This window comes from Xiphophorus hellerii, chromosome 5 (genome assembly GCF_003331165.1).
Source record: "Xiphophorus hellerii strain 12219 chromosome 5, Xiphophorus_hellerii-4.1, whole genome shotgun sequence".
In the NCBI taxonomy this organism is placed as follows: domain Eukaryota; kingdom Metazoa; phylum Chordata; class Actinopteri; order Cyprinodontiformes; family Poeciliidae; genus Xiphophorus; species Xiphophorus hellerii.
In genome coordinates this window covers 4,226,169-4,254,123 of record NC_045676.1, presented here as the reverse complement: position 1 = coordinate 4,254,123, position 27,955 = coordinate 4,226,169, and the positions used below count along the sequence as shown (strand labels likewise).

General features: G+C 39.6%; 1 protein-coding gene across 5 annotated transcripts in view; it reads left to right on the top strand.

Annotated features, from left to right (window-relative positions):
* The window catches only part of znf827 (zinc finger protein 827), a 97,875-nt gene that overhangs the window by 46,351 nt on the left and 23,569 nt on the right, over nt 1-27,955 (top strand). For 4 of the 5 annotated variants that reach the window (XM_032563672.1, XM_032563670.1, XM_032563674.1 and 1 more), the window contains exons 5-8: nt 8,778-9,050; nt 23,004-23,246; nt 27,598-27,652; nt 27,796-27,896. In XM_032563672.1, the coding sequence (XP_032419563.1) occupies nt 8,778-9,050; nt 23,004-23,246; nt 27,598-27,652; nt 27,796-27,896 (672 nt within the window). The remainder of the gene's footprint in view (nt 1-8,777; nt 9,051-23,003; nt 23,247-27,597; nt 27,653-27,795; nt 27,897-27,955) is intronic. The other variant, XM_032563671.1, reaches the window with a different exon arrangement.

Sequence of the window (27,955 nt, the reverse complement as noted above, 5' to 3'; positions counted from 1 at the left end):
AGTGGGATGGGACGGGATGGAAATCAGCCACTTTATGTAACGGTGTGCAGCCCTAATTAATGATCTGATTTATTTAAAAAAATGTTTGCTGTAGGGCCATCGGTAGAATCTCTGCATTATAATAAACATATAAACTTTCCTGTATTTTCTGATCAGATCTCCTGCAGTTCGGACAAGTGAAGAGTTTTGTCTGCACATGAAAATCTGTCCGTCCGTCTGACTATCCATCCAGTCACTCATCCATCCATTCATCCATCAATCTGTCCGTCCGTCCGTCCGTCTGTCCATCCAGCAATCCATCCGTCTGTCCATGAATTCATTTGTCCATCCATCTGTTTATCCAGCTATTATTTCATTCATCCATTTGTCCATCCATTCTTAAGGCTATGAATCATCCTCCCTCTCATCCATCCTTTCTTCAGTCCATCCATCCGTCCATCCCCCTTCCATTTAGTCGTCAATCTATCCGTCCTTTCGTCCATTCATTTGTCCATCAAATAGATATATACTGTATATAGATACTGTATATGGACATCAATCTGTCCATCTATTCTTCAGTCCATCCATCCGTCCATCCATCCATCCATCCATCCATCCATCCATCCATCCATCCATCCATCCATCCATCCATCCATCCATCCATCCATCCATCCATCCATCCATCCATCCATCCATCCATCCATCCATCCATCCATCCATCCATTAAGTTGCAACATTCTTAAACTTTCCCAGCTCTGCTGTTGTCAGGTGAAGAATGATCCGGTTGTTTTTTAGATGCATTTTTCCGTGTTGCAGAATATCAAAAGAACGAGTCTGGAGACGACTGTGAGATTGATGGAGAAAGGTTGACCGAGGTCTTGAGCGGGGGTCGAAGCTACAACTGCCACTCTCCCGCTTGATGGCGTGTAATTAGATTGAGATCTTGAGCGAGTATGTGAAGAAAAAAAAAACCCTGGGAACATTAGATTAATTAAAAATTTATGCATAATTCATAATTAAAAAGGAATTCATAATTTGAAATGATTAGCGCCCCGAGCGCCATCCTGTGACCCCTCCAGGATGCACGGGGACTGGGACGGCTTAGTTAACTCCCCCTCGATCTCACGCGCCCCATCTCCACGCAACGCCCCCCGGGTGCCAGCCGCACTCCGCCACCAGACTGCACAATCAAGGCCAGGCCGCTCCCGGAGGAGCCGAGGTGGCTCCTCGCAATGTCAGTCCAGTGTCAAGCGGCGGACATCTTAGTCAGGACATTGTGCGAAGGGGATTAAAAAGGAAAACGTGGCTTTCCAACAAATACTGCTGCTCAGGGCTCATATGGATGCTTGAAATCCTTGAAAATGCTTGAATTTTCATTAGATGTTTTCAAGGTTTTGAAAATGCTTGATTCTCAAACTGCATAGTTTTGTAATAAAGTGCAATCTAATGTTTGATTAAAAGTCTACATTTGGAAAATGTAATTTACAGTTGAAGCCAGATATTTTCATAGACGTAATAAAAAGACACTTTTTTTGTATCTGTCTGAAGTTGCATCAGACTAAGATTTTCTTGTTTTATGTTAGTTTGCACTACCAAAATTATTTCTATTTGCTAAATGCCAGAAAGCTTACTGAGAAAATTTTTTTCAATAATTATTTTTATCTCTCATTTTATGTTGTTTTTTAGTATTTAATTTTAGCAGGCAGGTCATTTGCCTTAACACAACTTGTTTGAATTTGTAATAAACCAAAAATTCACCAAGCACACAACACACACCTGCAGTCTTTGTTAGAGCTTTTTAAGTTTTATATTGAAAGAAGTTGGTTAGGAAAGATGTTTCTTTTTGTAATTACATTATTTATATGAATTATTTTAATTTTGGTTTTCAAGATACCAGCATATCTCCATAACTTTATATTTTGGTCTGTTTGCTGATGTAATTTTTAAATATGAAGTAATTCTTTTCTTATCAGTTACTCAGTGCTTGAGTCATCTTTTTACAAAATACTGTTTTACTCTTGAGTACAATTTTCTGATCCTGAATTGAAACTGTCTTTTTTTTTTTCATTCCTTTGTATTGTTTTTAACTCCAAAGTGTGGTGCTGGAAAGGTTTGAGAACTTACCTTGGAAAGGCTTGAAAGGTGCTTGAATTTTACTGTGTGAAAATGCTGTGATTAGAAGATAAACCTTTATTAGTTTGTTGGAGTAACAGGGCGGTTTTGGGCTTGTTGAAGCGTAACCGTGACATGTAGCTGCCAGGCAGACGGAGGTGAGGAAGTTCCTCCTGGGACCTCTAGACTCCATTTCCTCTGACCTCCCTGCCAACCCAGATTTAGTGCGTACACAAGCACCTCATCCCTCCTGCTTTTACACTGATGTCTCAGCGCATCAGTCCCACAAGGCCTTTAAGAGGGGTGAGGGAGGAAGCTTAAAAAGCTGCAAAAGGAACGGGGCGCGGGGGGAGAGAAAAACAAAGTGACAGCGATCGAGTGAGACATAGTAGGAGCCGAAAGAGGGAGTTGCATAGACTCCCCCCGGCATTAAAAAAAAAAAAATATCTGAACTCTTCCTGACCCCTGACATAATAAGCGTGTCAGTTTTTTGGGCTGCCCTGCTTACCATCGAGTGATACACTGATACGCTTTGATTTTTTTATCCTCGCACACTTACACAACCGTTCGCCGTCCAGTGTGATCCACATTCTGATTCACAGATGAAAGCCATAGAGGCGCTTTGAAATGCACAGGCCCTCTCCTGAGCCCACTGGACTCAGAGTTAATAATGACAGTGGGCACTGCACTCCCTCCCAATGCAGCCCACTCCCCCCACTCCCGCTGCGGTGACACAGGCACGGTGAGCTTGACCCCGGCTGGGTGTGAATAATTGGCATGCAGGGGGTTGTGGGAGGTGTTGCATCTGTCATGATGCTTCTGCAGTTGTCTTATTTATCTTTTCGCTGGCAGTGTGTCTTCCTTTCCTCCTGTAACGTTATGAATTGATTCCTAAACCCATCAAACTAATGGGATTTCTAGTTAAGTGGTTTGGAAAGTAAAAATTCCCCTTACATGGCCCTGCAAAAGTATTCATACCACAAGAACTTTTTTATGTTTTGACAGATTAGAACCAGAGACTTAATTGTGTTTATTGTGATTTTATGTGAATAACTAACACAAAATAATGTCTTATTGTGAAGTGGAAAGAAAAGGATACTTGACTTTTGTTTACTAAAAGAAAATCTGAAAAAGTTGACCATGCAAACAGGATTTTTTTTATGGTGATCTTTCAGCAATGTGTGTGTTTTTTTTTAAGCTGCTGTGCATAAAGGCCAGATTTGTGTTTGATAAAGGCTTGTCTGTCAGCACATTCTCCCACCTGAGATGTGGATCTCTTCAGCTCCTTCAAAGTGACTGTAAGCCTATTGGCTGTTCCACTGATTATTGCTCTTCTTGCCTGTGTCCCACTGTGAGTTTAGTGGGACAGCCCGGTCTTGTTGGGTTACTATTTCCATTTTCAGATGATTTAAAGATGAACGGACAGCATGGATTATTGTTCTATCACACCACTTTAACTTGACTCGGCCCATTTTCTATGTTCCCAAAGTGCTCACTCTTCATTGTATGAAGCTTGAACAAGATGAAGCTCGTGTCTACCTGGATTTTTATTTTAATTTTTTGTTGTTTATGGGACATTTAATTTTGATTCTGAATTGTAGTAAATGAGAATCGCGTATCTTATGTGAATTCCTTTTTTTTTTTTGGCACATTCCTGATGCTATGTGTTCATTGTGTTCTCTAACAAACAACTGAGACTTTTTATGTTACTACTGAAAGCTATGGGTTGCACTGAAATTGTGTTGGAAGGGGATTGAGTGCAAATGCACGCCACACTTTTGATATTTACATTTGAAACCGTTAATCAGAATAACCATGATGAATCGACTATTGAAACTACGCCAATTGCTGATAAAGCAATACATTCAGAGCAGTAATTAAACCAAAACTGTACAAAATACATATATACTGTACATTTTGCATTTCAGATAAGAACATCTGTGTTTGTAGATGGGTTTCACCCAACACTAGTAATTATTTGTAACTTTTAATGTATTTCTAGTATTGTACACAAAAGGCTTAAGTAGTTAAATGAAGATACCAATTTCTTTATCTGAATAATCATCAGAATAATCTATTTATTAAAGTAATCATTCGTTACAGCTCTATTTGTCTCCATTTAAGTCCAGACGTAGAAATACTGCAGATTCTTTTGAAACGAAACCATCTTTTTTCTTCTTTGTGAATATGAGTTTCTTTCCTTCCAGCTCTGGCTTTTTGTGCGTGACCTCTGGTCCATACATCCCCTCTGCAGCCATCAGTATCACTGTCCAGTGTCTAGCACAGTGTCAGCTGTTGTTGGATTCTCAACCTGCCCCACGCAGACTTGTGCTTTCCTCTTTTTTTTATTTTTTATTCCTCTCTGGGAGAAAACAGCAACCGATTGTTAGAGGGGGAGCAGGCCGGCGTGACAGAGGTGGAAAGCTAATGAAGTTATTTGACGGCAGCCCTGACCACAGAGCGAGAGGTGAGGTGCAGCGGACAAGCGCCTGGCAGTGAGACGGATGAGGCGAGAGAGAGCGAGGCAGAGAAGCAAGCGAGGGAACGGTGGTGGAAAGGAGCGTTGGTGGCAGGTGTCAGAAGGGTGTGATAACATGGAGACAAACTGATAGCATCGTCCATCCTGAGCTAGAGCCTGCCGTACAGTATCGTGCACACAGAGCTGTCACCAGCCTTGGTTAGCACATAACCACCCTGCCAGGAACCTCACAGAACAGAAGCTTAGTCACCCAGAGATGCCCATCTCCTCCGCAGAGATGCACTCGCTTCACAAAATGATCCGCCGGGGGACTGGACAGTCATGATGCGATTACAATTGTGAAACTTTGACAGACAAAAAGCCCAAAGTGTAAGCTTGGTGTTGCTGGCGGATGAGTGCCGCAGTATGGCTGCTTGTTACCACTCTGTGCTGCCTTTTTATTGCCTGCAGGAAGAAAGAAACTTTCCCATTGGATTGGTCTAAATGGGGCTTTTAGTAATCGATTAGTTTATCGATTATTCTGATGATCGGATAAGAAAACTGATATTGTGCAGATTTTACATGGTATTGCTTAAGCCTTTTTGATATAAAATTAGTACATTACACTAAAAAATGCTTTTTAAAATAAAAATTACTTTTTTGCCTGATTAATTAATGGGAGTATGGACTCAAAAAGGGGCAATTTGCTGAAAAAACTCCAACATACTCAATAAAGTCAAAACTGACCAAACAAAAAAACCCTATTAAGCACCTTTAGCTATTTATCAAAAAGAAAATCAACAATTTAACACTACACTGTAATGATATTAATTCCAGATGAAAGGCCTGAGGATAATTTAAGCAGAAGACTAATATTTTTATACAAACAATCAAACATACGTTAAAGGAAGGCTGTGTGGTATTTCATTTTAGGCAGTATAATATTTATTTGTTTTCTTATTTGAAAGAAATGTGAATTATTTACTGGAATATTTTAAAGTTTTTCTAATATTGTATTTAAAAAATCCTTGTTACTTTATACATCAGATTTTTAAAAAATGCCATCGTCCATGTCGACTATTTTTTGGATTAACCAGTTATTGAAAAGGTGCTTTTTACAAAGTTGGTTTTTTTATGTTAAATGTGACATACATACAGTACAGACCAAAAGTTTGGACACACAGTTGTGTCCAAACTTTTGGTCTGTACTGTATATTGTTACATTTTTGGCTTAATTACTGCCTTGACAGTTCTGTCAGGAAAATTGCCCTTTTTTGAGTCTGTATACTTCAGTTAACGATTGATAAATAGACTAGCTGATAATTATTTCAATAATTGATTCATCATGATTAATCCAATTAATTGTTTCAGCCCCAAGTCTAAATAATTCATTGTGCTCTGTAATGTAGATTCTGAGTGGAAATGTCCTATTTATAACATCAGTCCACAAAGGTCAGAGAGTACGGTGACTTTCCTGGAGCTGATTTCTTTCTTCCAGCTCCACTAAGGAGGATTTTTCTGCTGATGATTCCAACTCCGATTGGTTAAATGTGTATTTTAAGAATTCGTTTGCAAGGCGACGGCAGCCGTGTGCGCGGTCCGCATCTGATCCAACATGGCCTCAACACGCTTCTAATTAGAGGACGTCCTTCCAGGTGCTGACCAGGTTATACTTAGCCTGCCCGCTGACACCCGACAGTGTGACATTTCCAGCTGGTGCCGTGTGCTGCCCCGCGCCACTGGCCCCGAACTTGAAGGTCACCGCCACCCCTCCTCTTCCTCACCGCTCAACCTCGTCCTTTTCACCCTCTTGAACTGCAATCCAAACCTGCCCTGGCGTTGACTCTGTGGCATCACATGGGTGGTCAAAACGCCCACACCTGTCCCCTTTCCCTGCCCCACGTCCCTTGTCCTGGAGCTCTTGGCCATGGCTCATCATTAATCAGAAGCGCTAGAGGCGGCACAGATTGATGGTGCGGGGCCGGCAGCGGCAGGCCTGTGGTGGTTTGAGATGTTAGGTGTGATGGGAGGGTAAGGACCGGAGCAGATCTCTGCTGGGGTCAAAGGAGAATGGACAGCAGTCTGCTTACCTGGGAGTTATATCTGCTGGTGTCAGGGGACGGGCCTTCCAAGAGTTAGGTTAGACATTTACTGTTATTAAAACGTGGGCAGAACTTCTTTACTAACCTGGAAGATTGAATGACCCTTATGTTTTTAACATCACATTGAACACAAACGTACAAAAAAACGAGAAGTATTATCCTAACACATTAAGGAGGAAGCCTAATGCAACAGTGTAAAAATTAAGTATTTCTTGTCCATCATTTGCGTCTCTTAGTAGGATTACACTGTTACAAGTAAATATTTGCTTGTCTTTGGCCCTGATTCTCGGCAATCTAACACTTTCCAGACTTAAAATCTGTTTAGTCCACTCTAATCCAACTCCAGTTTGTTTGCCTAGACAGGAGTATCAAACTCCAGTCCTCAAGGCCGGTGTCCTGCAACTTTTAGACGTGCCTCTGCTGCACCACACCTAATAGAATAATTAGGTCATTAGCAAGGTGCTGGAGAACTTATCTACACAAGGAGGAGGTAATTAAGCCATTTCCTTCTCAGTGTTTTGTACCTGTGGCACATCTAAAAACTGCAGGACAGCGGCCCTCAAGGACTGGAGTTTGACACCTGTGGGCTAGGAACTCCAGTTCATTTGGGGAGCATGAATGCGTAATTGGACTCTGATGCGGACCAAAAAAGTGAACCCTGGTTCACCTGAAAACCTTGGTCTCGGTTCAGTTCGTGTGGTTTAAATATTGATGTGAATGCTAAGTGAAACAGAGACCCCTCCAAAAGCAGGAAGCAGAATATAGCGCAGAGTTTTCTGGGTAAATGTAACCAAAGCAAACACGAGAAACTAACTGTATAGGGATAAATGGCTTGTGATATTTTGCTAGAGACAAAAGAGAAATCCTACAACCACTAAAATCAGACGCCACTCCCTTTTTGTTTGTTTCATGAAGAAGGAAGTTGTTTAACTCAGGGATACTGAGAATTCAAACATGCTGTGATCGGTAAATCCCTTGTTCCTATACTTCAAAGTGAAATATATGATGGACAAATCTTACAGCTTCCTCCAGTGTTTGGTCTGTGTTTCTGTCACATTATAACATGCAACCAACCTCCACTTTAACAGATTAATTAGTGAAATGTTCACGGAGACACAAAGAAAGCAGCTTGGCCTGCTCTTCTTTTCTTGGCGGCTAGTTGTTGCTCCATGTCTAATTATTAATTATTCATCTAAGGCAGATTAAATGTGGCCCAGTTTCTCCTCGAGATGCCTTCGGACCAGAGCGATCCATGTGACAGTTCAGTCTCTAACCTAGGCTGCGTTAGAGTTGAGTGAAGCTGGTTTTCTATCTGGGTCTGAAACAATAAATAAGTTATTTTGATGCCAAAGTGTGGTGTGAAGGAAAATGCACCACAGGTAGAGTTTAAAACGCCAAAGCACGAATAATCACGATTAATCGTGATTATTCATGATTACTAGGTTGTTAAAACAATCGTCTACTAATTAACTACTCAATTAATCATTAAATGGCCATTCACTGAAAGAACAACACAGTCACAGCAGTAATTTAGCCAAAACTGTATAAAAATATTTGCATTTGTAATTAAATAAATTTTTTCTCTGTAAATATGTTTTATACCCAGAACTCCTCAAGTGGCAACGTTTTAGCTTCGCCTGGTTTACATTCTGTTAAAAAAAAACTTCAATTAAGCACCTTTTGCTATTCAGTCATGAATCAAAAAAATAATTAACAGATTAGTAGACAATATTTTTAGTTTCAGAGGCATTCTATTTTTATTTTCTTATTTAAAAAGGAAATTATTTGATTTTTTTTCATCTCTTACTGTATTTCTAATCTATTTCTCTTATGTAAAAAAGTCTAAGTGGTTACATGAAAAATCTGCCGAATGTTCCAATTTTTTATTCGATATGATTAATCGATCAGTCATTATAATAACTGATAGAATAATCTGTTATTTAAAAAGGGTTAGCTGTGCCCTTATTTGTTCTGTTCAACATGTTTGGATGCCTCTCTTTGAGATAATAATGTTTTTTTCCTAACCTATATTTCGCCATCACATACCCAGGTTTAACTTGAGCTTCACCAGGAATCCTTTGATCCAACTCACTCCTTTAATCTCACCGTTTTTCTCCCTCTTGCAGCAGCCAACCAGAGGGAATCACTGAAGTCTCCATTCCACCTGAAAGAAGAGCCCAAAGTGGAGGAGGCACCGAGCCCGAGACCATCCTCGCAGTGCCAGAGCCAGGTTCAGCCAAGCTTCCCTGGGTCGTTCTGCCAGGATGGGTTGACGGGGGCGGCAGCGATAGCCATGGAGTCCCTGAAGCCGAGGGAAGGAAGCCCCATGGCTAAAAACAGCCTGCTGAGCCAGGATATCAACGTTAAGGTGGCCTCTGAGCTGCTGATCAAGCTGTCAGGTAGGCTGTGCTCTTAAGACTTCTGTGATGGTTGATAAAAACAAATATGCAAACAGTTCTGCGTTTCTATTTCTTCTTTTAGATCTTATAGTCTGTAATTATGAAATTGCATATAATAACGTTAAAATTGGCATGTGAAAATCTCAAACTTTTCTGCTCAACTTAACATTAATGCAGTGTAGGGCTGATCTTGTTGACTAATTAGTAATTAGATGGCCAAAGGTGTTTAGGAGAAGTTTTTTTTTTGTTTTTTTTTTTTTAACCAGGTGAAGCTAAATTTATGTTACGTGATGAGTTTTAGGTAGAAAACATTTCCAGATAAAGGCTTTTTTTTCTTAGTTGCAAATTTGGATGTATTTTGTATAGTTTTGGCTTAATTATTGCTCTGTTCTTTCAGTAAACAACAGTTTTGAGCCTGTATGCTCTAGTTTCAAGTTTGTACTTGAAACTTGAGCACACAGTTCAATATGCTCATGCATGCTTGTTAAGATTATGTGTCTTTTGCATTCCTTGTTCATGTGTATGATTTTTATACTTCTATCATGTTCAAAATAAATAACATTTATTCATTCAAGTTAGCGATTAATCGATTACTAAATTTTTTTCAATAATCAATTAATCACGATAAATCATTTTTGTCTAAATGCTAAATGATGATGCTCTGCTGTTCTCTAACATGTACTTATTGCATCTTGTTCTGGTAGACATAGTAGATTTATGTGACTTGTGTTCATTTTATGTTCTGACATCCGTCCTAAACCAGTTAAATCATATATTTTAAGACTGAAAACTCAAATCTGGCATGTCATTGTAAGAGACACATCTCTGCGTGTGTGTGTGTGTGTGTGTGTGCTGTGTCTGAACCTACTTGGATGACTCTGGCATCTTCCAGTGCAGCATGATTTAGCCTCTGCATCTTTACTGTAACTTGACAAGAACGTTGGTAACAACTCCTAAACCAGGGACTCAGATTTTTCTCTTAATTTAGCTGAGTGCATGTGCTGCTGCTGCTGCGGTTCGTTTTAAATGTATGTGTTTTGTGTGGCTGCCAGATTTAGCTGTAAAGAAGGTGCTCAATTTGCCAGGTGTGGTTGAAGTGCAGCAAGGACAGGTGTTTGTCTGTGGGATGGTGAAGAGCTGGTCTCAAACATTTGAGAGGGAAACTGGCTGCATGTGAAACATGTGATCGGTTATTATTGTCTTATCCTGGTAAAATACATTTTAAATTAGTTGTAAACTGCACTCTTACTTTACATAAAGTACTTTGATTTGTTTTAAGTGTTCCTAGAAATTGTCAGTTTTGAATTTGAATTTTGAAAAGTTAAAGTATGGATTCAATGCTATTTTTCTTTTTTTTCTATTTTTGCTGTTTTGCAGCTTATTTATACAGTCACGGTGAAAAGAAACGGATATACTAAAAACTAGTTGTTCCTAAATTAATTAAATCTCATTTTCCTATTAACAGATTTTTAAAAATGCCAAAATGAAAAAATTGCATCCTTAAAGCTTAGAATACAATTGATGCTTCCAAAGAATTAAAAAGATGTTGAAGCTGCCAGGTGCTGCTAACTGTCTAACTGATCAGCAGCTTTATGGAACAGCTTGGAAGTTTGTGTATTTGTGTAAACACACCTGTTTGCTTCAAATCAGCAAAGGAAATAAAAACAAATGAAGTCGACCAATTCAATAGAAACATTCTTTTTAGTTCCACAATGGAGAAATTCAGGTGCACCAGCTGCAAGTTGAAGGTAAATAGAAGCATGCAGATTCAAACTAAGGCAAAAAAGTATAAAGACTTGTCTCTACAGTAGAGGCAAATTTACAATATAAAAAAATAATATTGTACAATTACTGAAAATGGCATACTCTGTGCAACTGACTACTGTAATTTAAAAAAATAAATGAATGTATATTTGTGCATAAAAAATATTTACAAGAAGTGAAATATCAAACTCTTAATGAGTTTGTTGGGAGCAGAGATTATTACTTTAAAAACTGCTGGGAGGAAGGATCTGTAGTAATGCTCCTTTGTGCACTGAGGATGCAGCAGTCTGTCACTTTTCTTAATTAGCTTAGCAGACCGCTTTCTCTCAGCTATAGTTATGCTGCTACTCCAATATACTACACCAGAGAAGATTGCAGATGCCAAAGGTCAAAGGTCTTCAGGACCACCTCCTGCATTCCAAAGACCTCAGCCTCTTCAGCAGGTAGAGTCTGCTCTTAGCCTTCCTGCAAAGAGCATCAGTGTTGTGAATCCAATTCAGTTTATTGTTCAATTTAATTCAGAGTAAAAAGGTTTTTCACATCTGGAAAATATTATATGTCAGCAGCCAATCATACAAATCGAAGAAGCAGAGAAAAAAAGACCTACCTTTCATGTTCTACATATTTCAAATGGAAAATGTTGAAGTTCAGGACTACGTCACTGAATGTAGACTTTGACTACATCCACACAGCAGGTGAATGCGACTCAAATCCGCTTTTTTCTTGCCTATATTTGATCACTATGCAGCTGTTTCACTGCAGTCCGAACAGCTCAATTCCAATCTTTTCACTCCAAAAACATCCAATCTGTGCCACTTCCGTATGTGATGCATCGCCTGCAGTCTGAACGGTCATGTTGCATTTTATGTGGCTTTTATTTCAATGATTTAAAACATGAGTCATGATTCTGACATGAGTCTGAGTCATGATTCTTCTCCAGAAGAAACTAGATTACATCCAGTAAATCTGGATGTAATCAATGGCTGAAAATTATGATTATGAACTTATGAAAGAAGTCTGTCAGCCACATCACAGTCCCACGACTCCTGGCTCCGACTACACGTCCAAACAAACATCTCTACAGAAACTGTAGTCAATAATCCACAAAAAGTCTTTGTTCCCATTACTGAATCACTTTTAAATCAGTCCATAAATATCTGCTGCTACAGCTTGTAGTTGCAGACTCTACATGTAATATTGATTTTAGACACCACACTCTTATAAAATCTTATAAAATGAACTCTTCCACCACGTCTTCCTACTGTTGATACGAGGAGCAGCCATATTGAAACACAAAGTCCGCCCTACAAGTCGTAACTGGAGGTAGTTGGAGTTACTTCCAGTTTCCCAGTGGAAAATCCAACTTCAGAGGGCGATGCAGTTAGGGGTTGGCATTTATCGTATCGTTGTTTGTTTATAATTTATTGTGATAAATTTCTTAACATATTAATTAGCGTTTAAAAAACCCCAAAATTCTCCGTATCACTGTTTTCTTCACTGTTTGTTCAATGAAAGTGTCAATAAATCTCAAAATGTGCGGTTTCTGTGTGTAGTTTAGTGATACAAATCACGCTTCTTTATGTGACTAGTGTCATAAATCACAAATACAAGAGCAGTATTTGGGTTTGTGGGGATGTGATTGGTGTACCCTGAAGTAACAGCCATACAGTTACCTAAAAAAGAAATAAATATATACTTCTTATCAATTTTTTTTATTGCAATAGTACCACAAAATATTGCAATAAAACTTTAAGTCAATATCGCCCAACCTGTAGTTCTACATGTTGGTTATTCAGCTGACATCCGTCAGTGTTGTAAATTCTCTCACAACAATGGAAATGACAGCTAAGAATTAAGTTGTTGATTTATGGGGTGTGTATCTTTTTATTTTCATAAATGACATTTTTACTTCAGTTTTGACTCATAAATAATGATACTGTGGAATATTAATTCCAATTATTGATAGTTAACTCACCCAAAATTGTCCATATTTTTTGCATTATTTGTTCAATGAAATTATCAATACATATCAAAATATGACTAAACTAGTTGCAGTTGACTTGTCCAACTGGGAAGTTGAAATTTCCCACTTCTGAATGCAACTGGAACGCAGCATAAACACCTAGACTTGATAAAGAATGAACTGCAGGATTTAATTCTGACAAATATTTCACCAGTTGACGGATATTAGATTTTAGAGCATAATTATTTTTGTTGCAAACTTTCATAGTGGATCAGAAAATGACACACGCACACGCACACACCAGGTTGGTTGTAATTTGATGGTGCTGCAGTGAGCCGCTGCTCCATCTGCAGCTCTTCATCCTGTGCCAGTGTGCGCACGCTTGACAGACACCTCGCACACCGGTGGCCATTGTTCTCTCTGGGTCGGCTGGTGTTCGCAGTGACTCATGCTGGCTGGTAGCTCGGTGGTTCTACACGTGTGCTGCTCCGCTGCTTGCCCTCGGGTCACATTTCCCTGTGTGCGTGCATGTGCAGCAGCAATGTAAGACGTTGGCGTAGAGGGGCCCTAAACAAAGAAATGCATCGCCTCTACCTGCGTTCTTTTGTTGAATCGCAGCATCTCCTCTTCTGTCCTTTTTTCTTCCTTTTTGCTTCTTTCAGCTCTCACTCCCTCCCCTTCCTCCTTCTCTCTCTTTCTCTTGTTTCTGTTCTTTACACCGGCTCTGCCAGGTTGACCCGGGTTAGGGAACGATGCCGCAGCGTTCATCCCGTTGCCCCCCCCACAATCCAACCCCCCTCATGCAGCCCTTCGGAGTGCTGTGCCATCCGTTGCCGTGGCAACAGTGGGGGCGAGTAGATGGAGAGGGCTGTCTGGAGTGACAGCCTTGACAAGAGTCTGGACCCTCAAATGACCTTGGTGGGGGGTGGGTGGAGGGGAGTCGGTGAGAGCGCCATGGAAAGGTCGGCGCCGTTATCGTCACGTGTGATTACAGTCGTGAGGTTCAAGGGCGCGTACACTGTAACCTCTCGCCGTCCTCCTGCAAAGGTCGGCCCTGGTAAGGAAGCTTGGGTAGGAAAAACGCAGTAGGAGTCAAGTCTCAGCATTTTTCTTCCTCGTTCTTATTTGGCATCGCTGCCAATGGACAGAGCCTAATTAAATTTCTGCTGCTCGACCGTGGCGTTGGGGATGTCATCATTACTGCCCATTGTGCTGTAACATGAGTTGCATCATTCCTTTAACTAGGTCACTTCTTCTCTCTCTCTCGCTCCCCCCCTCGTCTTTTCTTCTTCATCAAACATTTGTCGGCGGTGTTGCTCGCGTTACTTCCCCCACATCTGTTTAAAACCAGGCTGCTGGTGTCTGGGGGCTAATTACGCCGGGCTAAATAGTCCCCGGTGCCAGCGGCTAACGTGTCCTAGCAGATGGGCGCTGGTGTTGCGGGCCAAGGGGAACATGGCGTCAAAGGAAGAGAGGAGAGTGAGGGGGGGATTGGGGTTTCAGGGCGCAAGGTGGTGCCCTGACAGACTGGCATCGTGTGGGTAACAGCCGTGCCACCCACTCACCATCCAGCCACCCTCTCTCCATAGGTGTGAAATCACACTCTGTGTTCACTTAACTCCCCTCCACAGGGCTCCTTAACTTCCTAATTCAAGTTGGACGAAGCAACTTTGACAGATACACAGAGAAACTTTCAACTGAACTGACAACAAATATTTCTTTTTCGAGTTTATTTTAATGTGTGTTCTTTTTTTTTCTTTTGATTTGGTCTGCTGATTTTGTTGAAAGTGAACCACCATGAACACATCTGAGACTTTAGCACTTACTGGTAACATTGGCAGCAAAACATTGACTGGTTGTTCTTGCCAAAAAAACTATGCAGTCACGTATCTTGTCATTGTCAGTTCTACTCCTCAAGTTTAACTTCAAGTTCATCCTTTGGCGTTTTTTGTGAAAGGTTGCATTCACACAAGCACTGTTTGGTCCGGTTTAATTTAGCCTTAGACCGTTGGAAAGTTTGGTTTGTTTGTGGAAGTGTGAATGCGCAGTCGAACTTTGATGCGTATCAAGAAAGCAAACTCTGGTCCGTCTAAAAATCTAGATCTCAGTCCGGTTGATGTGAATGCCAAGCGAATCAGAGACCGCTCTGAAAGCAGGAAGCAAACTATATCGCACGGCATTCTGCGTAAATACAACCAAAACAAACACGGGTGTCTAGTGTTAGCAGGAGAAATGACTCATGGTCTTTTGCCACGACGAGAGAAATCCTACAACAGCTAAAGTCTGACGCCACTTTTTTGTTTCTATTTTGTGAAGAAGGAAGATGTGCTTAGTGTCTTCTAAAGAGGTTTTTGTGTCATTTCCTTGTGTCATTCTTGCTGCGGCGCCACCTCAGGCAAGGAGGGGAATGGGCCGCTCAAAGGATTTGGTTCGATTGGCACAGTGCAGACTGAAAATGTAACAAATGTTGCAACTTTTTGGTCTCCAATTGAACCAAATCCACCAGACTATCAGGTGTGAAAATACCCAAAATTTGGTGGATTTACCCATAAATAGCCAGTGTTGCTGACTACATCCCTGGTGTAGTCAGTTTTTGGGGTCACAGGTTGATATAGGTATAGAACAACAACAAAAAGAAAAGAAAATACCAAATGCCATCAGTCTTTTTACTACTTTAGTGTTGAGCCTTGCTTCATTAGTGTAATGGCTCTGAATTAAGCTATGCACATCAAAGAAGGATTTGTTTACTAGTTTTCATACTAAGAGTGATAAAATATCCAAACTGTTGAACCATTTTAAACCCTTTTATTTTCTGTTTCCACCTTGAGAAGTGTTATATAGGATGTAATACCCTTTATTTTGAATTAATGTTGAGACCATATTGATCGGTTGTAATTTAAAGAGAAACAATTAACTCACTGCTATGTGGCCTTTAGGGTAATATTTATTCCACTCACCAAGTTGGACTCATTTTCAACACTAGTTGGTAGCTGTTAAGAACATTGTAACATTTACTTAAAGCCTAGTAAGGATATTTATTCATTTTCAAAGTGAATGACTGGATACTAAAACATCAAATAAACACACAAATGGTTTGCCATAAGTTAAATTTCATAGGGCTATTGGGCTTGCCATATTTTTACTGATCCCTCACCACTCCCGCCTGAAAACCTGAACCCACTCTGTGCACTACAGATTAGAAAAAGCAGACCTCAACCTCCTGTGGCTTTTGTTTGGTGTGGAGTGCTTTAACAATCAATCAAGTTCATTTGTTTATTTGTAATGCACATAGTTTCTCACCAAGTGAAAAAAAATAATAATTTGATAAATAAATATTCTATTAGTGGCAACACTTTTCAGCAAATCATGCCATTTTTCTGGCAATTGAACTATGCAGTAAGTATGAACCTTCAATTCTCCTGCTTCTTAGCATATATTTCTAGGAAAGACTAAAGAGGTGCAAGGTAAAAGGCAAGCAAAATGTTTTATGTATATATGTAGGTTTTTAAAAAAAAAATCTCCTTTTAACCTTTTAAGTCAGTACAATGCTGTTTATATTCAACTGTTGCATTAAAAGATGTTTATTTCTTGAGTATCGCTTATCGCAGCACATTGTCCAAGCAGTTCACCGTTGTGGTTCACAACATTGGCGTCATTCTGTGGTATTACCTCATATTAAGCCATGCTCTGCTCTGACAGTGTCCTCACCGTGACCCCTCAGCGTGGCCGCTCGCTGACCTCTCTTATTCCCACCCTCCGTACCTTCTGTCTCTCTGGCTCTTCATCACTTCCTATAGTTGAATTTTTTTGTTTATTATTGGTATATTTGCTTTTCATTTGGTGCCAATTTTGATATTCATTGGTAATTTCAAGTCATTTATGTTGTTTTAGTCTTGACCTCCTTTTATTACCAGAGTTTTGGCTGTTTTTTTTGTTTGTTTTTTTTCCTATTTAATTGCTTAGATGTCTGACCATATCCAACTAATTATTGGTCGTTTATCAGGCGCGCCGCTCTGCCTCTTGCTGCAGTTTGTAACTCTTGTAAGGCTTAACTACGGCGCTCTAGCTGGTTGAGGATCAATTGTAGCAGCAGCTGTCTGTGAAGTCTGCAGGCAAGGCTGCTGTGGCTCCCACATGACATCCAGTCTCCACACTGCAGCCTTTGAAGCGCCTGAACTCTTCACCCCTGTCTGAGCAGGTCGGCTAGAGAGCAGCAGAATAGAGAGATTGAGAGAGCGAGGGAAGGGGGCAGGGATGGAGAGAGAGAGAGATGTGGAATAACAGAGCAGAGAAGAGGGGAAGAGGGGGGGGGAGAGATGTCATTTAGGCTCTGGCCAACTCTCATCGCGCTGTCCTCCCCCAGCTCTTCATTCTCATCCCGCTGTCTTCGTTTCTATCTTACCCTCGGGTGTTCTTTTTCTGGCACTCTTTGACAGTTTTTTTTTCTCTCTCTTCACCCGTCCACTTTGCCTCGCTGCCTGTCCTCCTCATTGGTTGTCCCTCTGCTTTCGATGCATCCATTTGGTGCAGCATCTTCACTTTTTCGACCTTTATCTAAGGGTAATTAGAAGCTACAGCCGAAAGTTTGTCCTGAGTTAATGGGTGACATATATTCATCAGGTCAAAGTTGACCACTAAAATCAGAAAATCAGGCAAACTGTCATCACTTCCGATCAAACTGAGCTAATAAGTGCTATTTAAGGGGCCAAAGGTAGATCTAATGTGTTTCTATTAATAAGGAATCGCTTTTGACGTCACATTTCTGCTTTACTTCCACCCATTCCTGAGGCTAATGCTCACATTTACAAAAGTTTCGATTGAAACGGAAAGACTTTTACTAACTCTGACTGAATCTGTAAGTTGACAGCTTATTAAAACAACTGGCAGCAAAAAAATGTGAAAAAAACTGATTTAAAAGAGATCTAAAAATAAAAATGTGCCCATTCTTTTGTTGTTCAGTTATTTTAACTCTTCAGATATTCTGAACATAAAATAACTAATAAAATAATATTTAAGACTGTATCACATATAGACACGATGCGTTTCATTGATAAAAAATTTACACAATTCAACCAGTTTCCATATCTTTGCGCTGCATTTCAAATATTAATGCTGCAGACTCTGCTATAGAGTATAATATATGTTGTGTTATGGCATAAATAAATTACTATTTGGTGCCTGCCCTGTTTTTTGGGTCATGATTCCCTACAGGTAAAATTCAACAGCAAAAAGAAACAAATTTACAGGCCAAACACAGGTTTCACATCTTTTAAACAAAATACTAACCCTCAACAGGAACAGTATCCTGAACAAAAAGTTTTAGTAAATCTAAAACTTTAAAAAAAAAAAGAAAAAAAAGAAACACTCTCCCAATATAAAAATGCAAAATACATTTTAAGTTAACTTTTCTTATTAGAATAGTTGTGTTCATCTAACATCTAGTGTTGTCTAGTGGCGTATGGATTACAAACGCTCAGGGTTGCAAGTACCTGTTGAAAATTTAGCGTAAAATCAAAGATGGAGAGTAAATACATAAACTTAACGCAAAATTAACAATATAATTTTCTTATAATAGAAACTATTAAGACAACTCAAAGTATGTAAGTCTTTCAATACCCAAGCTATTATAATAAGTAGAACCTCATTTTTCCAAAGACTTGTACTGAAAAGCTGACTTTGCTGCACCCAAATCAGCTTTTACCCAACTTATTAAACTGAGCTAAATGCAGCAAGCATTTTGAATGTTTTATCCTATAGGTTAAAATTAATTTCTTCAAATGACCCCAAAAGAAATTGAAAACTACATATATATTTTTTAACACAATCAACATGCAAAACAATCTTTAGTTGTGGATTTATGATGAACAACACCCTTTTCCAAAAAACAAATAAAAAAATTCTGACTACTCCATTTCCTTGATTTTAGGTTTTTTGTTGTTTTCTTCTTTTGATTTGACGATTTTGGCTCACTGGACCCCTGCATTAAAACTTGCATTTTGATGTGTGTCTTTTAAGACTTTTACTAGAAACTGAAGCAATAGTACATGCAAGGCAGCGCGTCTGCACTGAAGGGGCTGACACATACTGTACATGCACACAGACTAAACGCTGCTTTTTATGGCTGCAGAACATTAGGTCATGACCCGAGCCAAAGAGCCATATCTACTATTAGTGTGGGAGTGAGAGGCCGTATTTAAATGTTTTTTTACTTTGTGACAGGTAGACGTTTCCTCCGGCCTGCTGTGACGCTTCCAGTGTCTGTGTTTCCTCTCTTCGCAGAGGAAACATTAGTTGCTGCGTATTCTGTCCGTCACGTGTGTTTTTGTTTTTTTTGCAGAGCGGCCACCGCTGCTGTTAAAGCTGTGATCTACTGATGGAAGCTCGCGTGTCCCTTGGTTGACCTTTACAGTGCAGTCCAACCCCCGCTCCCCCACTCCACTTCTCCATCAGCCTCTCCTAGGTTACTCAGCCAACTCAAGCCACCTGATTAAAGGATTAGTGAGGCTGATGGTTGTCCGTGTCCACCCCCCCATGCTAGTTGCTACCAATAACCCAGACACCTGGCTCTGAGGGATAAAGAAAGAGGGGGTGGGGGGATGGTTGTGCTTTAATTCAGCCCTATAAGCAGTCAGATAAACAAGCGCATTGATTAAGTAGATTCTTTTCTGGCCAAACAGGTTCAGAGTTTCTGTCTTGAGTTATCAAGCAAACGAGGAGACAATGCAGTCAAAGCAGGGGTTAAAATAAGGTTTCTGGTTTCTATTCTTCCCACAACCCCTCTAACCTTCCCCCAGTGTTCCCAGTGACCTGCCAAATTCATACATCCCATAATCTCGCCTAGTCGCAACACCAGGCACGGTCTATGTTCTACTTGTTTGTCAGAATAATGCAGTACCATGAAACGGCGTTGGTTGTGTTACATTTTCTTATGCTTTTTAAATATTTCACAAAATCAGACTAATTCTAATATCAGACAATGATAACCTGAGTAAATATTTTTTAAAAACCGTTTTCAAATTACATTTTTATGAAAATGTGGTCTACTCCCTTGTCAAATTTTTTTTAGTTTATTTACATTAATGGAGCCCAATCCTTATTACAGTTTTATAGCCTGATCTACCATAAAACTGTTCAAATTATTATATAAACATATGATTCTTGCTGGATATAATATTTAATATTATTGTGCCATTATTGTTTATTTTTCTATATATATAAAAGAACCCATTCTCACCTGACAGAAAAAACCTCTAAAGAAGTCACTGAGCTCAACTTCCTGCTTTGTAAAATGTGAACAGAAACGGAGTGGTGTCAGACTTTACCTGTTGTGGGATTCCTCTTTTGTCGTTTGCAGAACACCACAAGCCATTTCTCCTGCTAGTACTAGACTCATGCATTTGTTTTGGTTTTATTTACCCAGAATGCCTTGAGCTATCATCCATTTCCTGCTTTTGGAGCGGTCTCCGATCTGCTTGCCGTTCACATATACACTCGAACTGCACCAGACGATTAGGACCTTCTGGGCAAGCGAACTAGAGTTCTATTGAAGCGGAGCAAACAGGACTGATTTGAATGCACCATAAGTTGATAAGTCTGAATGGCTTAAAAAACACATTGTTTCAGAGTGGCCTATTCAAAGTCTGGATTTGCTGTGCGACCTTAAACTGTTTCTTCAAGCTTTAAGCCCTTGTGTCCTCAACCAGTTATCCACCTACAGGGGGAAGTCAGATTACCTGTGTGTTATGGAAGAATTACCTTTATCTGTACCTGAAATGATTATGTGGCAAAAAAGTCAAAACAGAAGAAATCTGTAATTTTACGGCACTGAATATTTTTTGGATATCTCCAGATGGACCTGGCCGGGGTTCTGTAGACGAGACCGAGACGTTCCTGAAAACTGGCGTTTTATTTTTAGCTCGCTCACAGTTTGAACTTGTGAGGGAATTAAAGCAGCGGCTTGTTCTCACCTTTTGCACCACTGTTTTTGTGAGCTAGGAAACGATAATAAAAAAAAAAAACAATTTTCAGTTGAATAAACAGATTTGTTGCCCCTTTGTTAACATTCAAAGTGTTTTACTGCCTTTCCTGTTTGCTTCAGTGAACCCACATGAGCTGCTGGATCGCTCCTCCAAGCAACAGCGTGACCTCGCCGTGCACTCCTGCCCTAATAATCACCCCGCTACATGCTAGCAGACTCTGCTCCAGCTCTGGAGCGAAACCGCTAGTTTAGGGTTTATTTGGATTGTTGAATTTTTGCCCTTTTTAAAAATCTTTTCATCTTTTAGCTTAGCAGATTGAGTCAGACTTCTTATTTAGTTTAGTTTTTAATAAATCTTGGCTAAATAAACAGTTTGGAATGGGAATTAATTCCCCTCTACATGCTTTGATAAATTTGATGGATCTGCAAATATATTTTGCTTCCTATAGTTCTATGATTCTTGGAGAGTAAACAAAATTAGTTATATCTATTTTTAAACTGTAAACTTATAAGTAGATGATTGGTATAAAGAAAATAGCTAAATTGACAGATTTTATTTGTATTCTTGTTCCCAAGTTCTATAGTTTACACTTTGAGAAAGAAAAGGTAATTGTTGCTAGTAAACCAGCAAAGGACAAAGGAAACATCATTCTGTTTTTCTGGTCAGAATGAGTCCTAATTGAGCCGAGTGGCATATATATGCAACGCTGTGGGGAGAAAGCCTTACTGCATGTTAGCCTGGACACACCATCCCCAGGGTCAGACTTGTTAATGGCAGCACCATGATATGGGAAGGTTGACATTATCTTCAGTAAGATTTATTTTTCCCAGCCGGTTGGAGTTGATGAAAAGATGGGGAGAAATAGATGCATGGTTGATGTTGGAGGAAAGTTTTTCAGAAGCCGCTAAAAGTGAATGAATGTATGTACTTCAATTCATGCATGAATTAAAGTATATTACGGCTTCAACATACGGCCAGGTTTGCAATGGAAACCTGGCCGTCAAATTTTGACTTGATCAGGGGGTCAAGTCAAAATTCAAACCTAGCTCTGAGTCTTTGGCATGGAAATACTTCAAAAATACTTAATTTATCCCAAATGTAGAGTTGTCAAGGATGATGATATTGAGGGAAGGTTATTTGCAGTAGAAGTCATTCCCGCAACTAATCTGAAGAGGCCTCTGACTAAAGACTGTTGCTGTATGATGTTTTGATCAGTCATGACATACTAACAGCTCAATATCTGGGCAGCAGAGACAATAATTCATAGTAAAATATCCTAGATGACACCATCAGTTGTTTTAGTCACTTCTAATCCACATCATTTGCTTTTGCTGCTCCCCTTTAAATCTCTGTCTGGTGGTGTGGTTGGAAAGGCAGGTGGAGAGATGTTGGAGTCAGAGAAATGATCTTAGTCCATTTTATAGTTGCTGTTGAAAGATTCTCAACTTCCAGTCTGAGGAACAATGAGGAAATATGCAATTAGAAATGTTAATGAATGTGTTTAGACTTCAGTATATATACAAACACAGCTCTTGTCTGTTAGCCTTTAGGTTTTCCCTGGAAAAAGTGGCTAGAAAACTGTCTTCATTCAATCCTACCCCCTACACCAGAAGTGGTCAAAAATGTGACCGGGGGCGGGGGGCATTTATAATTTTTTGCCCCTGATTAGAAGTCAAAACAGTTTAAAAATATATATATAGCCAACAAAATAGAAAACAATTGACGATTTAGATATTGCCCTTTTTTTCTTTTAGTAAGCAACTGTCCAAAGCCCTTTTCATGCTTTGGATCTTTGATTTTTTTTAAAGATCCAGCAGATTATCTGCTTATTGTGTAGCATATAAAACTAAATAAAAATCACAATAAACTCATTTTGACCATTTTAATTTAAATAATTTTGTTGCCTCCCAGTAGTTAAAATTTTCCAGTTTTGGGCACTGCCCCAAAACGTTAAGCTCAGCACTATAACTGACGGGCTCACTTGCTTTCTTTTTTTATTTATGTTGTTTTAAATTTTTATTGGTGTTCTTATTGCTTTGTAATTACTTTATGTCTTTCATAAAAGTGTGTTTGCAGAATCATTTCATTGTGTTCAGGAGCCAAAAACAGAAGCTGCAGCCATTTTAAAATCCATAAGATGCTAAAAGATTGATTGCTGTCATTTCTTATTTGAGGATGACGAGCTTTTCAGAAAGTCCAGGATTAAAAGAATATTGTTCTGACCAGGTGTTGCTGTCTTCTCTCTAGAGAACAGCAAAGATGCCCAGTATCAGAAGGTGAAGGTAAAGGCCGAGCCCATGGAGGTGGACCCACCCCCTGCAGAACTTACCCCGCCTGCCTCCCACCTGCTGACCTTCAGCACTTTAGGGGCGAGTGAGAAGAACGAGCCAATGAGCAACCTCCCAGAGACGTTGGCCTGCCCCCAGAAAGACCTCTTCTCCCAAGACATATCGGTCAAAATGGCTTCAGAGCTGCTGTTTAAACTGTCAGGTACGCTCCCTCTCAGGACACAAACACTGTCACACATCATCCACACACACATCAAGAGGGAAAAGAAATCTGACTTTAATCTCAGAATATTGAATGACACCAAATCTAGTCTTCAAACTCAAATCTACCAAGTAAATACAGCCCAGACTTTCAGAGAGGATAAAGTGTAGCTTTGCAAATCTTACAACAAAGAATAAACAGTTATGTGATTATTTGCATATGGTAACAAGATAATTGACATACACCCAAGAATGTGTAGTCATTTATTTAGATTTGGGCATAGATGAACACAGAATTGGATAATTCTGAGATTAAAGTACAACATGCAAATCTGATGGAAAAAGTTCCCTTCATCTAAAGACGGTCTGTCAACATATAATCATTTGAGACATTTAATAAGATCTAAGTCAACTTGAAATGAGGGGAGGAGCTACTTTTGTCGTCTTTAGTGCAATAGATCAAAATTCGTAAAAATTTGTGCTCCAGAGTAATGATGCACTCATTGATTTTTTCCCGATATCAATACAGATATCAGAGGTTTAGCATCAGCCGATACCGATCTGCTACAGAGGAACAGTGCTGAATTGACTTAAAAATGTCACAGATATTAATGTACTGAATTACAAGTTTGAACTATAAGTTTATTTGATAACTATGCACCACTCCAGCACACTTAGATACACCAATACCTTTACAAGCTTGGTAAAATATGTAAAAACACCTTTAATTTGTTCAGTCAGTGCACTTAGGAGTATAACAGCCAATGTAAAATAAATGATATCAAAAACTCATAAAAATAATAGGTTGACTGCATGTCAAACATTTAAAAATAAACTATAACAAGCCTTCTTTCAAATGGTTCAGAAAATGCAATTATGAACTCAAAATGTAATGTAAAATAAATAAATAAAGCATAACCTCACTCAGAGCACAAAGCATAAAATTAGACTGAATAGATTTGCCCTTATGGATCGGGCACATTATCACTGATACCCAATATAGAATGTTTTTCAATGTTGGGACCAATACATCTATTAACATTGAATTGGTGCCTCTCTACTCTGGAGAGTATGATAAGAGTTGGGGTGTATTTATCGTCCCTTAGAGAGAAGACAGATAAGTCGTTGTGTGGCCGAGGCTTCTTTCTGTCCAACGTCTGCTTTCTGTCGCTTAAATCCAGCTTCTTTTTTGTTTGTTTTTACACATATTCACACATTCACAATTTTTCTTTCCCACATCGTCTTTTACGCACACCTTTACACGCTCACACCAAGCCCCACGGGAATCGGCGTCTGCACAAATTCCCGCTCTCCTCTGTCTCTGTCTCTCTCTTTCTCTCTCTCTCTCTCTCTTCTCTCCCCTGACTTGTTTTCAGACATGCCGGCTCAAGCACACTTGGCTGCACATGTCCCCCCTCCTCTTCTCCACCCTGCCACCCCTTCCTCATCACTTCCCCTCTCTCCCTCCCCTTTACATTTCTCCTGTGCGGCATCTCCATGGCAACGTGAAAAGAGACCTCTGTCCTTGGCGAACGGTGTGACGGAGCGGGGCGTTTCGGGTTCGGGGGTGGTAGTGGCGGCAGCGGGGTGAAGGGTGAGGGTGGTGGTGGGGGGATTATGCAGCTTGCCCACCCAGGGAGGCCGGGGCATCGTCGGCCCTGGCAGCAGCGACCGCCACCGTCTCAGAAGTTGTTTTGAACGTCGAGGGGGGGCTGGAACAGAGTGGGCTGCTGTCACACAATGAGCAATCAATATGAATTACCCAGAGCAGTAGGACCTCAGAGACGCATCAGCAGCAAGGTCGCTGTGAACACTGAGATGATTGCAGCTTTGAAATTCACTTCAGTACGTCGCCTTGAAACTCACACGTAAGTCTTCGCTCTCACTCATTTAGTGGAGTGGCCTTTACTTCTGAACACGGGGAACTACACGCTCTGAGCTCTGGTTCTGGCTGCTTTCACTTCCTTTTTTTTACACCACCGTTGAAAAGTTGCCAAAACCTCAAGTCTCTGTGTGTTTGAAACTTTTGCCTTTATTAGGCATGCGTTCAAAATTTCAGTACATTTGAGGTGTGCGGTACAGCATATAATCTCTGGCTAAACAAAATGATCAATCTTACCACACAGTTATTGATCCAACACTGATACTGACTCGGTATTGATACCCTTCCAATGTATTGGATCGATCCGTCCACCACTACTGTTAAAGTGTGGATTTGAAACCTTTAGCATTATTTGAACACAACAATAGTCTTTTCGAGCTTCCCATTAGATAGTTTTTTTAAATAAAATTTTATCGCCAGACGACTGAGAAGCAGCTTGGTCATGCATTGCTGTTGCTTGCCGATGTTGTTTATGACTCAGATTTATGGGTGTACTAGAAACACGCAAATTCAAATGTCCCGGCCAGATAGAAAGCAATTAATTGCATTAAACTTTGAAATCTATGTATTTCATTAATTAACCCTTATATTCCAATGAACATCCCAAGATGAAAATCACATAAAATCCTAACATAATACTTTTTCAATTGGATTTTGGTCTGAAATTTGACTGGACTATTCTGACACACAAGTCTGTTTCGATCTTAACCATTTGATCTTTTGCAGCCTGGTTTTACAGCCTGTTAATGAGATTTCCTCCAGGATTGAACCGTATTTAACTCCATCCATCTTTCAGTCAATTCTGGCTGTTTTCCAGAATTGGCTCTTTACATTTTTATGTGTAAAAACATTTGAAAGCCATTCACTTTCACAATTTTTAAATACTTTGTGTTGGTTTGTCACTTTAAATCTCAATAAAAAACATGGAGTTTTTGTGGTTGGAATGTAATAAAATATGAATAACTTCAAAGGTGTGAATATTTTTACAGGTACTGTGTTGTTGAAACCCTTCCAATTATTTTTTGTGAGAGAAGTAATATTAGACGTGTTACTTATGGTGTCTTTACTCATGTCAGCAGTTGATGGATGAATCAATCACAATGTGCAGTCACGTCAACGCCATTAATCTTAACAGCACTAAGCTGAGTCAGCAAAAAAAAAAAGAAAATCATTTTTTGCAAGTTAGGAAAATGAAAGACGAACTGCTGGACCAAAAAATGCCATAAATGAAATGTTAAATATTTCAGTTACTTTTCTTTAATCATAACTGAGTTTTAAATAGTCGACTTTAGTCCTGGTTTCACTCCTTTTAGTACGTCTTTAGTGTGGTCATAATGCCAAAACTGCTGTGAAATTATCATGTGTTTCCACTGAATAAAGTAAAGATTTTACAGATCACAAACTTTTCTAACAGATCTCTGTTCAGTGAAGAATTGCCCAGCTGAGGTTGGACCAATGTTTCTGGATTAAATGGCTGCAATAATTGTCACAGTTTTCAAACTAACAGCATCTTTTGAAACACAAACCGAATCAACAATATCATTTTAAATTTAACTCATGCAGGGGTGTCCAAACTGCAGATGGAGGCCATTTGCTGGCCGGTTTTGCTCGGAGCCCAAACTTGAATTCAGAATACTTTTTTTTGTTTCTATTTGTATCTTGCACATGTTGAACCTTTTTCAGGCTTAAGAATCCTCCTAAAAACCTGCCAAGTAGGGAACCAACTTTAAATCAGATCTTTCAGCTGCAGCTTGTCACAAATCGGTTTCCATTTCTTTTCCTGAATTGATAGACATAATCAAATGTAACATTTTGAAAGAAGAAATGTAGCTCAGCACCAGTTAGGTGAAAAGATTTTGAATTTGGTATGAATTTTATAAAAAGCTATTAGAAAACCTTTGCATGCAATAAATAAACTGAGGTTTTATCTCTCAGGTTTTATGCTGAGTCTTTGCTGTTTGATGAAAACAGCAAAGACTGTTAATTTTTGACTTGTCTTTATTTGTCCACAAATAAATCCACTTACTCATTTTTTTTAAAGCTCACAGCAGATGGTATGTAGTCAGGGTCAGCTACAAGGACTGGACTGAAAGGAGTGAAAAACACCTGAAGGAAAAACTTGAAAAGACCTTCAGGAAGTCTGGAGAAATATTGGTTTTGAAAAAATCTTGAAAACAAAAACTGGCTTATTTTTAAGGATGAAAACAAGAACTGAGAAATGTAAAGAAATGAAGCGTGGTTTGAACACTTTTATCACGTTTGTCATGTTTTTAGTAAAGATCTGTCGACAGCAGCTGACATGAACTTGAAAGAGTCTGAATCCTCTCACAGCTGCTGCAGATTTTCCCTTTAAATTTAAAGTCTGAGTTGTCATCTGACATCTGCTGTGAAAACACAAAGAAACAGATGTATTTGGTATGAATAATGTTACATTGACTCTACTGATGAATTTGTATTCTCTTCTTTCCAGAAAAAGTAAGCAAAGCCAACAACCACAAAGACAGTAACATGGTGGGAATAAATAGGTAGGTCAGTTTCTCTATAAATACTCTGTTTTTATTTGTGCTTTTTAAATGGTCAGTGAAAGTTGGAGTGTGACTGAAACCTGTGGGTGTTTTTTAGTGGCTGTGTAAGTGTTGGTAACATCAGCGCTGCTTCTCTGTTCCAGTTCATTCCTGGACGAGTGCTTCAGACAATCACCCTTTAACTCGCGCTCCAAGAGCTCGTCCCCCGCAGAGGCCAGTTCCTCCAACAGGGTGCCGTTCCACGGTGAGGAAATGTTACTGTGTAGTGCTCAAAATCACAGCAGTCCAACATCATTAACCAGA